The sequence below is a fragment of the Geotrypetes seraphini genome, chromosome 3 (assembly GCF_902459505.1).
Source record: "Geotrypetes seraphini chromosome 3, aGeoSer1.1, whole genome shotgun sequence".
Lineage (NCBI taxonomy): Eukaryota > Metazoa > Chordata > Amphibia > Gymnophiona > Dermophiidae > Geotrypetes > Geotrypetes seraphini.
This window is the reverse complement of record NC_047086.1, coordinates 4,603,668-4,621,560: the sequence shown is the minus strand read 5'-3', so window position 1 is coordinate 4,621,560 and position 17,893 is coordinate 4,603,668. Positions and strand designations below refer to the sequence as shown.

Genomic DNA, 17,893 nt, shown 5'->3' with positions numbered 1-17,893 from the left:
TAGCGTACTTCTGCCTATAACAATTTCAGGAACACCGACTGGGCTGGCCGATCCAAAAACAAGCGACTGCTGAGGACCACCAGTTGCTTGTGCAAAAATCCTGCTCTCTGCACTGATTCTCCTGACTCTGCCCTGATTCTCTTCCCAAAGTCAGGCTTTACTTCCCAAACTCTGCCCTGATTCTTCTGCTCTTGCTGCCCTGTTCTCTGCCCCGACTCTGTGGTTTTGGGTTCGTGAACGTTTCTAGCTACTGATTAAAAAAAAAAAAAAAAGTTTACAGCGTTCCTCCAAGCAGGGGTCTCAAAGTCCCTCCTTGAGGGCCGCAATCCAGTCGGGTTTTCAGGATTTCCCCAATGAATATGCATGAGATCTAGGTGCATGCACTGCTTTCAATGCATATTCACTGGGGAAATCCTGAAAACCCGACTGGATTGCGGCCCTCAAGGAGGGACTTTGAGATCCCTGCTCCACGGTGAGCATGCACAGACCATCTACAGGCAAAGAAGATGGTCTGCGTATGCATCAGTCCAGCGATCCGTGCAGTTGGAGGGCATGCCTTCGATCACCCCCATTTGCATGTTGAGAATTTGTCGGCCTGCTACAGATCGGACACGATCGGGCAGGTTAGTGAATCTAGCCTTAAGACTACCATTTAGCATTCACATATAACAAATATTTTGTATTTACTGTGGAATAATGACATTAGTTACTAGTCACTAAACATTGTACCATGCATAATAAATCATTAGGCCAACAAGTTTATTTTCAGCTGTAACTTCTTTCCATGTACATTTGCTCACAATTCAGGTTTAGATGGAAAATATAAATTCTGTACTTGCAATTTATGTAGCAACCTCTAAATGTTCACCAACATTGAGCAGACATAGAATAATAGACTTGTAGAGGTCATGTCCCATGAACTTGGCTATAATGTTCTCGTGTCTTAAAAGCAGCTTTTTCTCACAGTATTTATGGAATCTTATCCATAGTCCCTGGGCCAGTTTCCTGTCCCAGCCTCTCTAATTGCTAATGCTATATTGGGAAAACCCTGGTGAAGGCATGGCCCTCCTCTTAGGGGCAGTCTTTATTTTTGAACTTGTTGTATTAACACAATCTTCAAAAGAATTACTGAAGCGCCACTTGTTCTGCATTAAGTACATGAATGAGCTGAATTGGGGGAGGTGGCAGAGCTACTTTCTGAATGTGACTGATGTTTGAATTTTCTTTTGTTTTTATGATTGATGCTTGTAATGTTGTTTGTTAATTTTATTGTATATGTTTATGCTGTACTTTGCTTTGTAAAAAGTGGATTAAAAATAAACAAACCCTAAGTTAATACATGAGGATTTCATATGTGAGCTGTTTCTAACTAAAAGAAACAACAAACTGAGTGATTCATTCAAGTTTAATTTGGTTTCCATTATTCTTTCAAACAAAATGATTTCCAGTTTATAAAATAATACACAGACCACATAGTTCTTTTTTCATTTTATACAGTTTTACACACATCGTGTCCAATAGTGATGGCAAATCAGATTTTACTGTACATAAGAAAAGATCTATACAAAACAAGCATAAAATGGACTCAATTCTTATATTTAAAGTATTGCAACAGTGCCCCATTTTTATAACAAAAAGGTATGTGCACACGTCCTCACAATGCCCCGTTAATAACTAAAGCAACATTTGTTTTAGAAATATATATTTAAAAATGCTACACAGTCTGATCAAAACAACGTTTACTCTGGGTCAAACCAAATTTTGATGAAGGAAGAAATCATTTCAAATTTTATTTTTATAAAAGTCATTGCACCTAGTTTTACTCAGCTGATTTAAAAGTAAAAAAAGTGTATTTACAGTTAAATACAGTGATAAGAACCACAAGGTTGGGATACTGACAGCTCCAAGAAAGACATAACACAGTGATTTTTGTATTGGCAAGGGCTCCCAAAGCGTAAACATGAATTCTACACATAGGAGATGGTTCAACATCTGTATTCTAAAACAAGGTTGGCTAAAGGCAAAAGAAAACAAACTTTTCACAAGAAAGAACATAGAGATTCACAGGTTAACAAGTTCTTTTCTCAGTAACTTGTCATAAATGCTTTGTATTCTTAGGGCAGTAAACATTAAAAAATTCAAAATGCAGAACAAAGTAGAAACAGCACCATGCACAATTGTTTTAGTGTGATAAATAATACCCTCCCCCCCAAATAGCACCTGTTATCTGTCCCTGTAATAATTTAAAAGTGCTCTAAGAGCTGGCGGAGGTAGGGTGCCTTAAACAGGTCTCGATGAACTCTGGACAGCTTGAAGAGCACTGGACAGTTGAGAGAGACGCAATGGATCTGCTGGTCATAGCACCCTGTACAGCTCCTGCAGACCTGGAGAAAAACAAAGTACGGGTGAGCACTGAGACAAACTGCTTGGGGGATGTAAGGGATACAGGGGTGGTTTAGGCCTTTGTTTTCTCACTTAAACCTGCAGTTTTGGCATTATTCAGTTAATCTTTAGATTTAGCTCATACCATTTCACTGGTAGTTTAAGAGGAATTGTAGATATTAAGGGCCTGATTCTGTATAGGACGTCTGGTCTCAGCAGCTGCCCAAGTGACTTTTGAGAATCACGTCTGTCCTAATGGACAAATACCTAACCCCGCCTAACCACCTCAATTCCATGTCATAGGTGCCGTTTAGAGAATCGTGTTGCTACTCAACTGATCGCAGCAAGGGAATCTCTCTGCCACAATCAGCTGAGTGGCAGCGGCAGGGAACCCCATTGCAAGTCAGCTGGCAGGAGGAATGCACACTTCCTCCTACCGCCACCTCCAAACCCTTCACACTGTCCGCGGCACAAGGGATGCCCAATCTCTCCTGCTGCAAAACACAAAACAATTCCATGAGAGTGGCTTTAAGGATCTGGCCAATAAGTCTTAGGCCACTCCCCATGCATCCCAGAATGCACTGGGAAGGAGGCCTAAGGCTCCAGGTGGGGTGTCGCAGGGCTCGGTGCTTGAACCCGTGCTCTTCAACATCTTTATAAACGATCTTGACTGAGGTGATTAAATTTGCGGACGATATGTAGTTATTCAGAGTAGTGAAGACACAGGGGGATTGGATTGCACTATGGAAGCTAAAGACCATAAAAAAATATTTTCATCCTCTATCTTTCAGGTTGGTACAGGCATTAAAATTATCCATTTTGGATTATTGCAACATTGTTTATTTGGGAACCCCAAAGAAAATTAAGAGAAAATTGAGAATAGTACAAAATACGGCTGTCCGACTGATATTTCGGTTGAAGAAAAATGAACATATCAGTCCCTATTATCGATGGTTGCATTGGCCACTGGTGGAAGCGCGAGTACTATTCAAATTTTCTTGTACTGGTTTTAAATTGATTTGAGGATTAGCCCCAACTTACCTTCTATCTCACTTCGTGTTGTATAACCCAATTAGGACAACTAGGAGTAGCAATTTATTTGCTTATCCAATAATCATTGGCTGCAGATACAAGACCTATTTCGATAGGACTCTCGCATTTCAAGCAAGTAAACAGCAGTCCTGGTTGGGCAATTGCATTAGTGGAGCTATGCTGTTTTATGGTGTATTTCGAAAACAAATTGAGTCAGCATTGTTTGATAATTTGGTAATTTGCCGACTGCCAAGTCTTCTTCCTTGTAAACCGCCAAGAAGTCATTTGATTATGGCGGTATAGAAGAATAAAGTTATGTTATGTAAATTTGCGGACGATACGAAGTTATTAAGAGTAGTGAAGACACAGGGGGATTGCGAAGATCTGAAACGTGACATAATCAAGCTCGAGAAATGGGCATCAACATGGCAAATGAGGTTCAACGTGGATAAATATAAAATGATGCATGTCGGTAACAAAAATCTCATGCACTTTATGTTTTGGTGGGTCAGTTTATGTTTAGGTTACAAATACGAAAAGATGAATGCTGATATGTTGGGGCATAGTAAATTATTTAAATTGGTTTGGGGCCCGTTGACATCCTTTGTTACTTCAACATAGTTGTCTTCGTTTAAATTTTTATTATTTTTATGCATATCCAGGACGAGGTGGGTTGGTGGGGGGATATCTTTCTGGTTTATTTCTTGATTACCGTATTTTCACGCATATAACGCGCGCGTTATACGCGTTTTTACCTACCGCGCATACCCCTCGCGCGTTATATGCGTGAGCGCGGTATACAAAAGTTTTAAAACATAGTTCTCACCCCGCCCGACGCCCGATTCACCCCCCCCAGCAGGACCGCTCGCACCCCCACCCCGAACGACCGCTCGCACGCGCTCCCACCCGCACCCGCATCCACGATCGGAGCAATAGGGAGCCCAAGCCCTCTTGCCCGGCCGACTCCCCGACGTCCGATACATCCCCCCCCCGGCAGGACCACTCGCACCCCCACCCCGAACGACTGCTCGCACGCGCTCCCACCCGCACCCGCATCCACGATCGGAGCAATAGGGAGCCCAAGCCCTCTTGCCCGGCCGACTCCCCGACGTCCGATACATCCCCCCCCCGGCAGGACCACTCGCACCCCCACCCCGAACGACTGCTCGCACGCGCTCCCACCCGCACCCGCATCCACGATCGGAGCAAGAGGGAGCCCAAGCCCTCTTGCCCGGCCGACTCCCCGACGCCCGATACATCCCCCCCCCCCGGCAGGACCACTCGCACCCCCACCCCGAACGACCGCTCGCACGCGCTCCCACCCGCACCCGCATCCACGATCGGAGCAAGAGGGAGCCCAAGCCCTCTTGCCCGGCCGACTCCCCGACGTCCGATACATCCCCCCCCCCGGCAGGACCACTCGCACCCCCACCCCGAAGGACCGCCGACTTCCCGACAATATCGGGCCAGAAGGGAGCCCAAACCCTCCTGGCCACGGCGACCCCCTAACCCCACCCCGCACTACATTACGGGCAGGAGGGATCCCAGGCCCTCCTGCCCTCGACGCAAACCCCCCTCCCCCCCAACGACCGCCCCCCCCAAGAACCTCCGACCGCCCCCCAGCCGACCCGCGATCCCCCTGGCGACCCCCATGACCCCCCCCCCCCCCTTCCCCGTACCTTTGGTAGTTGGCCGGACAGACGGGAGCCAAACCCGCCTGTCCGGCAGGCAGCCAACGAAGGAATGAGGCCGGATTGGCCCATCCATCCTAAAGCTCCGCCTACTTGTGGGGCCTAAGGCGCGTGGGCCAATCAGAATAGGCCCTGGAGCCTTAGGTCCCACCTGGGGGCGCGGCCTGAGGCACATGGGCCCAACCCGACCATGTGCCTCAGGCCGCGCCCCCAGGTGGGACCTAAGGCTCCAGGGCCTATTCTGATTGGCCCACGCGCCTTAGGCCCCACCAGTAGGCGGAGCTTTAGGATGGATGGGCCAATCCGGCCTCATTCCTTCGTTGGCTGCCTGCCGGACAGGCGGGTTTGGCTCCCGTCTGTCCGGCCAACTACCAAAGGTACGGGGAAGGGGGGTGGGGGGGTCGTGGGGGTCGCCAGGGGGGTCGCGGGTCGGCTGGGGGAGCGGTCGGAGGTTCTTGGGGGGGGGCGGTCGTTGGGGGGGAGGGGGGTTTGCGTCGAGGGCAGGAGGGCCTGGGATCCCTCCTGCCCGTAATGTAGTGCGGGGTGGGGTTAGGGGGTCGCCGTGGCCAGGAGGGTTTGGGCTCCCTTCTGGCCCAACTACCAAAGGTACGGGGAAGGGGGGTGGGGGGGTCGCCAGTGGGGGTCGCGGGTCGGCTGGGGGGGCGGTCGGAGGTTCTTGGGGGGGGGGCAGTCGTTGGGGGGAGGGGGGTTTGCGTCGAGGGCAGGAGGGCCTGGGATCCCTCCTGCCCGTAATGTAGTGCGGGGTGGGGTTAGGGGGTCGCCGTGGCCAGGAGGATTTGGGCTCCCTCCTGGCCCGATATTGTTGGGGAGTCGGCGGTCCTTCGGGGGGAGGGATGTATCGGACGTCGGGGGGGGGGCATCAGGCTTTCAGGATGGGGACAGACCTTCAAGGGGGGACAGTGCACGGAAGTCAGGGGGGGTGAACGGAGAGTCGGAAAGTCAGGGCGGGCGAAAGGAGCGTCGGGCAGCATGCGCGGTATACCCGTGAGCGCGGTATACCAAAGTTTTTGTACATATCATCGTGATTTCTGCGCGCTATACCCGTGTGCGCGTTTTATACGGGTGCGCGTTATTTGCGTGAAAATACGGTAAACTGTTGGATGGGAGGGGAGGGATATTTTTCTTCTGTATTGTTCCGGTAGAATTTAAGTGCCTATTTTGTTTATTAATGTCTCTATAATTCCTGGCACTTTGTATTAGTTTTGAAAATTAATAAAGATTAAAAAAAAAAAAAATCTCATGCATGTATACAGGATGTCCGGGGCGGTTCTTGGAGAGACCTCCCAGGAAAGAGACTTGAGAGTTCTGATCGACAAGTTGATGAAGCTGTTCGCGCAATGTGTGGCGGCGAAAAGGGCGAACAGAATGCTAGGAATGATAAAGAAGGGGATCACGAACAGATCGGAGAAGGTTATCATGCTGCTGTACCGGGCCATGGTGCACCCTCACCTGGAATACTACGTCCAGCACTGGTCGCCGTACATGAAGAAGGACACGGTACTACTCGAAAGGGTCCAGAGAAGAGTGACTAAAATGGTTAAGGGGCTGGAGGGGTTACCGTACAGCGAGAGATTAGAAAAACTGGGCCTCTTCTCCCTTGTAAAAAGGAGACTGAGAGAGGACATGATCAAAACATTCAAGATACTGAAGGGAACAGACTTAGTAGATAAAGATAGGTTGTTCACCTTCTCCAAGGTAGGGAGAACGAGAGGGCACTCTAAAGTTGAAAGGGGATAGATTCTGTACAAACGTAAGGAAGTTCTTCACCCAGAGAGTGGTAGAAAACTGGAACGCTCTTCTGGAGTCTGTTATAGGGGAAAACACCCTCCAGGAATTCAAGACAAAATTGGACAAGTTCCTGCTAAACTGGAACGTATGCAGGTGAGGCTGGACTCATTTAGAGCACTGGTCTTTGACCTAAGGGCTGCTGCGTGAGCAGACTGCTGGGCACGATGGACCACTGGTCTGACCCAGCAGCGGCATGTTCTTATTACATTACATTAGTGACTTCTATTCCGCCTGTACCTTGCAGTTCTAGGCGGATTACATTTGAAGATAACTGGACATTACCAGGAATTTACAAATTAGTGATTGGATACATAGGAGAGGTTTAGAATAAAAGAAGATAGGTAGAAAATTGAGGAATACCTTTAGGGGAGTTGCGGTTGAGGGGGAAGGATACAGGTAAGAGTCATTGAGGGGGAGTTACAAGAGGGGAGGAGGTCTTATGTGTCTAAAGCCTTCCTGGGACAATCAGGGCCTTAGGCCCCTCCCTGGTGCATCCCAGGATGCATCGGGAAGAGGAAAGCCTGCCATTCTGAAGAAGCAGGCCTGCTGGCCAGAGGGATTAGGCATCTCTCTGGCTGGCTTTGCTTATAAAGGTACCGGGTGGGCTTTGGGGATCATGTGTTGAGGGGTGTGTGTGCCAGCAGGAGGGAGTAGGCATCCCTTCTGTCAGGGAATGTTTCAGGGTTTGGAGCAGGAGGGATTGGGCATCCCTCCTGTCGTGGACTGTGGGGGAGGGGGAGGGTTCTGGGTTGGCGAGGGGGTGGACATCCTTACTGCCAGCCAGCTTGCAGTGGGGTTTGGAGGTTCCCTGCCGTGGCTGCTCAGCTGATCGTGACAGGGAGATTTCCTTGTCGCGATCAGTTTAGTGGCTGCCTCGATTTGAAATGTAGGCCAGTGTTTTGCTGGCCTACATTTCAGGCACCTATCTTGGCCCTAGGGAGATGGTTAGGGCCGCTTAAGCTCGCCTAAGGCCACTTCTGGGCAAAATCATGCCCACGCCCAGCATCTCTAGGTGCCTCCCTGTACCCGTGACAGACAGTGTAGTCGGCCTGCCTTGGGGGTTTTGTGTTTGTTTTTTTTTTAGAAAACATGCATCCTAATTGGCTGGTTAGACAGTGTTAGGATGCCTACCGCCGCCTACAATTGGGACGCCATTTATAGAATTTGGCCCTCAAGGTCGTCTTCTCCTCCCCCCCCCGGGTAGACATGAATTTATTTTTTATAAGGCAGTATAAACATGAAGAATGAATGCACAAACTATGCAGAATACACTTATTAGATAAATAAAGCATACCTTAACTGTTCAACTACACGTAATAGCAGCTATGACAGCAGACCTGAGCCAAAATTCAGACTGTCAGGGCTGCTGAGATACAAAGTGCTTGCAGTGAAAGATCTCTTACCTTTCCCAGGTGGTCCTGCCGGCGTTCCAGCTCACGGATTTCTTGGTTGAGGATGACGGCCACTTGCTGAGGTTGACTCCTGCACTTACTGCAGATGCCGTGCTGAGTGAGCCCATTACACACAGGGCAATGCAAGGTTGTGAAATACTGAGAGAGTGTGCCTTTCCGAGCATCCTGCTTACTGTGGCTTATGGAACTCACCTTCTGCATCTACAAACAAGATCATGCAGTGTGAACGTTGGCAAGAGGAGCATGGACCTCACTGTTATCACCTACTCTCATATTCCTTTCCATTCCATTGTGCTTGTTAACTGCATAACCACAAGTTCAACGCGATTTACAAAAGACTATTAACGATAAGCATAGTACAAATGAATGAATTAATTAGATACTTGGAGAATAGATAAGTCTTCAGCAATAACATGTGGATGTATGTAGGGCATTTTTCTAGTGTAAGGAACTTTCTAATGCACGATGAGGACTGTCTAACTCTGCCCATACCAGCAGAAAATTATCAAGTGGACCCACTGCAAGTCATATTTTCTTGGAAAAAGAAAAAGTCTATGACGTGATATGAAATGCTGAATCTCCTACTCTTTAGGAAGTTCTTCTTCTCCCAACGGGTGGTGTCGGACACCTGGAATACGAGTTCAAGAAGGGATTGGACAACTTTCTGAAGGAAAAGGGTAAAGATAGAGGGCTACGTACAGGTCTGAACCTGATGGGCCCCCACATGAGCGGACTGCTGGGTATGATAGACCTCTGGTCTGACCCAGCAGAGGCACTACTTATGTTCTTATGGTTTTCAAAAAGGCTGTTCAAGACCTATAGGTTCTTTTTTGGCAGTTCCTCTTCCTCAGTTTGTCACCTATTTCTACTACTGTACTATCTATACTGCACATGAGGGCACAATGAAAGACAGTGGGATTAGCACAAATGGAAAACAGGTTAGGATGGAAATGCTAGGGTCCTGTGAGAGATGAGTACATAAGGAGTTAGACATATGCCACAAAGTTGGTCTCTTCCCATTTTGTTCACATCACATTGTTGTTCATATCTGGAAAATACCTTTATGTAATGTCTTTTCCCAAATATCCCAAAATGGAGGTTGGTGACATCATCTAGGAAGAGGGTTGCTTGCTTGTTGTGTTCCCTCTCAGAACCAACAACCATTCAGCAGCCACTCACACTCCTAACCAGTGTTCCCTCTAAGCGGGCGGGTGTTGTGAGCAAACTTTTTTCACTGTGAGCTAAAAATATCGGGCGCCAGCAAGTTATGAGCCAAATAAATATGTTGCTTTCTACCACAGAACTTCCTTACGTTTGTATGGAATCTATCCCCTTTCAACTTTAGAGAGTGCCCTCTCGTTCTCCCTGCCTTAGCTACTAAGTCTATTCCCTTCAGTACCTTGAATGTTTCTATCATGTCCCCTCTCAATCTCCTCTGCTCAAGGGAGAAGAGGCCCAGTTTCTCTAATCTTTCGCTGTACGGCAACTCCTCCAGCCCCTTAACCATTTTAGTTGCTCTTCTCTGGATCCTTTCGAGTAGTACCGTGTCCTTCTTAAAGTACCAGTGCTGGACGCAGTACTCCAGGTGAGGGCGTACCATGGCCCGGTACAGCAGCATGATAACCTTCTCTGTCTCTTCAGTCCAGCATCTGCCCCTTCCATTCACTGTCTGTCTTTCCCTGCCATCTCTCCTCCTGCCCCCCCCCCACCCCCCAATTTGGTCTAGCATCCATCATCTTCCTTCTGTTCCCCTCATGGTCTGGCATCTCTATCCTTCCCTCCCCCCTGTGGTTTTTAGCATATCTCTCTTCTCATTTCCTCCACTCAGATCTGATCATTCTCTGCTCTCTCTTCCCTTTTCTTCTCTGGTCTTCCTTCTCTATTTTCTGCCTCCATCTAAATTAAATTCTTTCTTACTATTTAGTCCCGTTTCCCTCTTTTCACTGTGTCTACACACAGCTTGTCACCCCTTTCCCTCACCCCTCCATTATCTTACTATTTTCTTCCCCCTTTATTTATCTCCTCCTTCCATCCAGTATGTGTTCTTTCCCCACTTCCATTCAGCATCTGCTCTCCCTTCTCAACTGACATCCATCTGCCTTCTGCTCTCTCTCCCTTCTTCTCACTTCCATCATCTGTCCCCTTCTCTCTCTCTCTCATCTCCTCCATTCCATCATCTGCCCCTTCTCTCTCTCTCTCTCTCTCCCCCCCCCCCAACTTCCATCATCTGCCCCCCTTCCCCTCACCTTTGTGGGTCACTTTCTTTCCCCTGAGGGTGGCTCATGTCACAGGGGAAGCTTTGGCCGAGCAGAACCGCTTGATTGACAGTGGAACTTACTTGATTGATGTCGATGCTGGGGCCCGTTGCCGTTTGAAGGAAAAAAAAAAAAAGGTGGAAAAAAGGAACCTGTAAAGGCGAGAGGAAGGGAAACCTCCAGGACAGCTGCTTTTTGCCCTCCTTCAGCGGCCCAAGAGTTCAGACCAGCAGCGGCAGCTCTGTATGCTTTTAACTTCGGCACAGAGCTGCCCCTAATCAATAGTTTAGCGCGGTTTCATGAGGCAGCCTCGGGGCCTTTGATAGCCGGCCCGCTTCGATGATGCGATGTGGGCCGGCCTAGCAAAGGCCCCGAGGCTGCCTTATGAAACCGCGCTAAACTATTGATTAGGGGCAGCTCTGTGCCGAAGTTAAAAGCATACACAGCTGCCGCTGCTGGTCTGGAGGTGCGGAGACAAGGCAGGAGGCAAACGCGGTGGAAGGCAGGAGTCCCGGCGAAGGCAGGAGTCCCGGCACAGCGACTGCAACAGGAAGTTGCAAGTCAGCTGACGCCGGCCTTTCGTTGCGGCGGGGACCGAATCCTTCGCGGACCGGCAAGATTTTGTTTGCGGACCGGCGGTTGAAGAACTGTGCTCTACACTGTGTGCGCTGTGACGAGAAACTTGTGTGCTGCGAGGTAATATTTTGTGCGCCAGCGCACCCCAGCGCAGCTTAGCGGGAACACTGCTCCTAACCTCATAAAAAACATAAGTAAGGTGCCTGGGGATACACTAAATATGACCACATTACCTCAGCTTTCCAAGACTCACACTGGCTCCCAGTACAAACACTCATATAACACAAATTCTACTGTACCCTATTCAAAGCCCTAAATGGAAATGGACCAAGCTATCAGATCAGGAAAAACACATCCAGACCAAGGAGAACTCAATCACACTTTACCCACCCCCCAATCAAAGGCAAAAAAATATATCACGGCCACCAGAGCAGCAAAAAAATAGACCACCACCTCTCAAATCTGTTGATCATGACGCCCAACTACAAAACATTCAGGAAAGAACTGAAAACCATACTATTCAAGAAATTTTGTCAATGATCTAACCAAACCTCTCGACCATTCCCAGATCCCGATACATATTATAGCTATCAACCTTGTAATCTCCCTGGGAATGCCCAGACTAATTTCTTTTTTTAAAAAAATCTTTATTAAGTTTTCAAGACTAATACAAAGTGCAGGAAATTATACAAACATTAATAATCAAAATAAGCACTTATATTCAATCATAAGAACATAAGAATTGCCGCTGCTGGGTCATGCCCAACAGTCCGCTCACACAGCGGCCCTCTGTTCAAAGACCAGCGCCCTAACTGAGACTAGCTCTACCTGTGTATGCTCTGGTTCAGCAGGAACTTGTCTAACTTTGTCTTGAATCCCTGGAGGGTGTTTTCCCCTATGACAGACTCCGGAAGAGCGTTCCCGTTTTCTACCACTCTGGGTGAAGAAGAACTTCCTTACGTTCGTACGATATCTATCCCCTTTCAATTTTAGAGAGTGCCCTCTCGTTTTCCCTACCTTGGAGAGGGTGAACAATTCAGAAAAAATAACCCCCCCCTCCCTTCCAATACATTCAATCAAGGAATAAACAAAAGAGATATCCCCCCCTCCCACCCTGTCCTGGATGTGCATGGAAATAAACAAAATAAAAGACAACTATAATGAAGTAATAAAAGACATCAACGAGCCACAAACCAGTTTAAATAAATTGCTATGCCCCAACCTATCAGCATTCATTTTCTCATACCTATAGCTTGAGCAAAAACTTGCCCACCAAAAAGGAAAATTAAGGCCCAGACTAATTTCTGAAAGGTATTGGCGGGATAGAAGACATCAATGTAATGTAATGTAATGTAACTAAATCAGCTGCAATATCCACAGAAGTGCATAAGCATTGCCAGGCTGCAATATTCCCTCTAAGGACTAAGTTGACATGGGCAGAAATTATTCTTTATAAGCAAAATGTTTCAGTTAGATTATCTTGTGAGTGCTACTCAATTATACAATATAGGAATCTATTTACATTCACCTTGGAAAATGTATTTATTTAAATTATTCGGGTACCGTATAGCACAGTTACTTACCACAACAGGTGTTATCCAGGGACAGCAGGCATATATTCTCACATGTGGGTGACGTCATCTACGGAGCCCCGTACGGACAGCTTTTCAAGCAAACTTGATTGAAGTTTCAAGTTTGCTACACTGCACCACGCATGTGCATGCCTTCCTGCCCACTAGAGGGCGCATCCCCACCTCGTGGTCCTCAGTTCCATATCAAGCAAAGAAGCCATCCCCAGGGAGGTGGGCGGGTTGTGAGAATATATGCCTGCTGTCCCTGGATAACACCTGTTACGGTAAGTAACTGTGCTTTATCCCAGGACAAGTAGGCATGATATTCTCACATGTGGGTGACCTCCAAGCCAACCAAAAAAGGGCAGGTGGGAGGATGGCAATTTAGGAAAACAGGTTACGTAACACCGACTGGCCAAACCGGCCGTCACTTCTGGACAGAGTGTCCAGACAGTAGTGGGAGGTGAACGTATGAACCGAAGACCAAGTGGCAGCTTTACATATGTCCTCCACAGGAGTAGACCGGAGGAAAGCAACAGAAGCTGCCATAGCCCTGACCTTATGCCCCGTGACTCGACCATGGAGCGTGAGACCAGCCTGAGCGTAGCAAAAAGAAATACAAGCAGCCAACCAGTTGGACAAGGTGCGCTTGGAAACAGGATGTCCTAACCTATTCGGATCAAAGGACAAAAACAATTGAGGAACCTTCCGATGAGACTTGGTACGTTGGAGATAAAAGGCCAACGCCCTCTTACAGTCAAGTGTGTGAAGCGCCGTCTCACCAGGATGAGAGTGGGGCTTCGGGAAGAACACCGGAAGAACAATGGACTGATTGAGGTGGAAAACGGACACAACCTTAGGCAAAAATTTAGGATGGGTGCGAAGAACCACCTTGTCATGATGGAACACCGTAAAAGGTGGATCCACAACCAAAGCCTGCAGCTCACTAATCCGACGAGCGGATGTGAGCGCAATCAAAAAGGCCACTTTCCAAGTGAGAAACTTAAGAAGAGATTTATCAAGAGGCTCAAAAGGAGGCCTCATCAGCTGAGCTAAGACCACATTAAGATCCCAAACTACAGGAGGCGGTTTCAGAGGAGGATGGACATTCCCGAGACCCCTCATGAAACGAGTTACCAGAGGATGAAGAGAGAGAGATCGACACTCGAGATGCCGATGGAACGCCGCAATGGCACTGAGATGTACCCAAATGGAAGTCGTCTTCAGTCCAGACTGAGACAGATGCAACAAATATTCCAGCACCGAAGACACGGGAACTGAACTCGGGTCCAGATGGTTCGAGGAACACCAGGATGAAAATCTGGTCCATTTCTGGGAATAACAAAGCCGAGTCGAGACCTTTCGCGAGGCTTCCAAAATCTCCCTCACCGACTGAGAAACAGGAACCGAAGTCAAGGGGAAAGGAACCAAGCGGTCAGATGTAAAGACTGCAGATTGGGATGTAACAGCGAACCCCGACTCTGAGACAGCAGAGAGGGAAAGACAGGCAGAAGTAGAGGTTCCCTGACACTGAGTTGAAGGAGCAGGGAGAACCAGTGCTGTCTGGGCCAACGAGGCGCAATGAGGATCATAGTGGCTCTGGTCGATTTGAGATGCACCAACGTTCTCAAGATCAGAGGAAAGGGAGGGAACGCATAAAGAAACCTCCCCCCCCAATCGAGAAGGAAGGCATCGGCCTCGAGACGGTCCCGGGAGTACATCCGAGAACAGTAGAGGGGTAGATTGTGAGTCTCCGGGGAGGCAAACAGATCCACCTGAGGAGTCCCCCAGCGGTCGAAGACCTCGCGTAGAACCCGGGCGTTCAGCGACCACTCGTGCGGCTGGAGAAGACGACTGAGTTTGTCTGCCAGACAGTTCTCCTCTCCCTGGATGTAAACCGCACGCAGGAATATGTTGTGGGAGACGGCCCATTCCCAAAGGCGCAGGGCTTCCTGGCACAGAGGCCAAGAGCCCGTCCCCCCTTGTTTGTTTACATAATACATTGCCACCTGGTTGTCCGTCCGCACGAGCACTACTTGATCGTGCAGGAGGTGGCAGAAAGCTCGTGCAGCCAGAAAAATGGCACGAAGCTCCAACACATTGATGTGACAAAGACGGTCCTCGGCCGACCATAGGCCCTGCGTTCGTAGACCGTCGAGGTGTGCCCCCCACGCGTACTCCGAGGAGTCCGTGGTCAGGACCTTGCGACATGGAGGAACGAGAAACAGCAAACCCCCTGAAAGACTGGAAGAGTCGGTCCACCAACGGAGCGAGCGTCTCAAAGAAGGAGTCACTGTTATCGGACAAGAGACTGGGTCGCGATCCTGTCGCCATTGAGAGGCCAGAGTCCACTGAGGAAGCCTCAGATGCAAGCAAGCGAAGGGAGTGACATGGACCGTCGATGCCATGTGGCCCAGAAGGATCATCATACGCTGAGCCGACACCACGGATAGCTTCAAAACCTGGCGACCTAACCGAAGCAAGGCCTCCCTCCGAGGAGGGGGGAGGAAAGAGCGGAGGCGAACCGTGTCCAGCACGGCGCCGATAAACTGTAGAGACTGAGCCGGGCACAACTGAGACTTGGGAAAGTTCACTTCGAACCCTAGTCGTTGAAGTAAGATGATAGTCTGTTGAGTCGCTAAGATAACTCCCTCCCTGGTCGGGGCCTTGATCAGCCAATCGTCCAGGTAGGGAAAGATCTGCAGCCCCCGAGAGCGCAGGGCTGCCGCGACTACCACCATACACTTCGTGAATACCCGAGGGGACGACGCTAGGCCAAAGGGAAGGACCCGATACTGAAGGTGCAACTCCCCCACTTGGAACCGTAAGAACTTGCGAAAAGCGGGATGCACCGGAACATGGGTATATGCTTCCTTCAAGTCCAGGGAGCACATCCAATCCCCTTCCTCCAACAGGGGGTACAAAACCGGAAGCGATAACATACGGAACTTCTCCCGGACCAGGAACTTGTTGAGCTTCCTGAGGTCCAAAATGGGGCGCAAATCCCCGGTCTTTTTCGGGACCAAAAAGTAACGGGAGTAAAACCCCCGACCTCGCTGGTCTGGCGGGACCAGCTCCACTGCCCGTAGGCTCAACAAGGCCCTGGCCTCGACCAGGAGAAGGGGCAACTGGCTCCGGTTGGATGGGCAAGCGCTGGGTGGCCTGTCTGGAGGCTGTGACAAGAAGTTGAGTGAATAGCCCTCGGAGACGGTCCGGAGCACCCATGCGTCGGATGTAATCTCGGTCCAAGCCCCGTAAAAGGACCTGAGTCGACCCCCGATGGGGAGGGGGTCCAGCGATACCGTGGAGGGGGCCCGCCCCCAACCGCAGATCCCGTCAAAAAGACGGCGCAGGCTTGGACGCTCCCTGCACTGGGGGTTTAGACTGACCTCCCCTACCCTGTTGGGGTGGACGTCGGGGCGGAGGTCTCGAGAAGGCCGGCGTAGATTTTTGCGGATATCTTCTCGGGGGCTGCCGAAAAGGTTTTTGCGGCGGGGCCTTAGGTTTGGGGCGGACCAGGGAGGCCAGAGAGCGCTCCTGCTCTGACAGGCGCTTGGTCGCCGCCTCCAGGGAGTCGTCGAACAGCTCAGACCCCACGCAGGGCAAGTTCGCCAAACGCTCCTGCAAGTTGGGGTCCATCTCGAGGGTGCGGAGCCACGCCAGCCGGCGCATAGCCACCGCACAGGCCGATACCCTCGAGGCGAGCTCAAAGGCGTCGTACACAGCGTGGAATAGGTACAAGCGCAATTGCGACAGATGTGACATAAAGGTGGCGAACTTCTCCCTATGGGAATCAGGTATGACGTCCCGAAAAGTTGGGAGGTCCTTCACCATGGTACGCAAGTAGGACGAATATGAAAATGCGTAATTTAAGACCCTCGTCGCCATCTGAGAGTTAGCGTAGAGGCGACGACCAAATTTGTCAAGGGTCCGTCCTTCCCTCCCCGGCGGGACCACTGCAGACACCCTGGAAGGTTGAGTCCTCTTAAGCGCCGACTCCACCAGGAGCGATTGGTGGGAGAGTTGCGCCTTCTCGAACCCCTTAGGAGGGAGGGTCCGGTATTTCGACTCCATCTTGGACGGCACCACCGTGACTGTAAGAGGGGTCTCCAAATTTCTCAGTAAGGTCTGATGAAGTACCTTATTCAGCGGAAGGCGAGGGGATTCCCGAGGGGGAGCCGGAAGATCCTGCTCCTCCAAAAACTCCTTGGTGTAGTGGGAACCTGCCAACAAGTCCACTCCCAAAGCCCCCGCCATATCCTGCACAAACCGGGAGAATGACGAAGGTCTGGCAGGCGGAGAAGGAGACCGAGATTTCCCCGCCGAGCCGAAAGGGGAGGCCTCGCGGGAATACCTCGGCTCTCTACCCGACCCCGATCCCCACGAGGCACGCTCCCGGGACCTCGAGGGGGTCGGGGACCGATCATGCCTGAGAGAAGCCTCGGGGGAACCCCCCGGGGTACGAGGAATCGAGGCCCGTCCCTTCCGCCTCGGCGAGGAGGCACAGGAACCCTCTCCGACCGGGGAGCGGAAAAGACTAGGGTTATCCAGTCGGAGCTCCGAGACCTGCAAGGTCTCGCCCCCGAGCGGCGACGAGCGACCGCGCCTCCGAGGCGAGGCCCGAGATCGCTTTGCCTTCCTCGGACGGCGCCTCGCCCGAGGCCTGCCCGAAGGCGAGGAGCCTCGCGAGGACCTCGAAGAAGAAGAGGAGGAGAGTCTCCGCACCCGGCGCATCTTATCACGGGGCCGCACGCTACGCTCAGGCAGTCCCACTGATGCCGGGTCCGAGGGTAAAGCTGAGGGCGAGGCAGTACGAACCTCGGGGGCCGAAGCCCCAGCACCCGAGGCCGAGGTCGCCAACTGCGGGGCAGCCGAGACCGAAGCAGTCGAGGTCGAAGCCTGCTGCAGGTGCTCAATGGCCCCGGACAGCTCCGAGGCGATCAAAGCCCGGAGTAAGTCCTGAAAGGCCGGGATCGTCATCCCAGGTGGTAACACCTGTCGATGCTCCTCAGAGGGCGACCTCGGTCTCGAGTATTCCCTCGGGGCAATCGATTTTGATACCTTGGGCTGGGCGGAGGCCGACCCTCCCGCCGTCGAGGAGCCCGAGGATGGCTTCTTGGTCGAACCTGGAGCTGAGGAGGGAAGTGGAGACTTATCCGAGGTCG

The 17,893-nt window shown here is 50.5% G+C and overlaps 1 protein-coding gene across 3 annotated transcripts in view; it reads right to left on the bottom strand.

The window, feature by feature from the left end:
• Positions 1 to 1,391: 1,391 nt before the first annotated feature.
• The window catches only part of REV3L (REV3 like, DNA directed polymerase zeta catalytic subunit), a 696,072-nt gene continuing 679,570 nt past the window's right edge, over positions 1,392 to 17,893 (bottom strand). For all 3 annotated transcript variants that reach the window (XM_033939819.1, XM_033939820.1, XM_033939821.1), the window contains 2 exons: positions 8,318 to 8,527; positions 1,392 to 2,384 (listed from right to left, as the gene is read on the bottom strand). In XM_033939819.1, the coding sequence (XP_033795710.1) occupies positions 2,244 to 2,384; positions 8,318 to 8,527 (351 nt within the window). In that variant the 3' untranslated portion in view covers positions 1,392 to 2,243. The remainder of the gene's footprint in view (positions 2,385 to 8,317; positions 8,528 to 17,893) is intronic.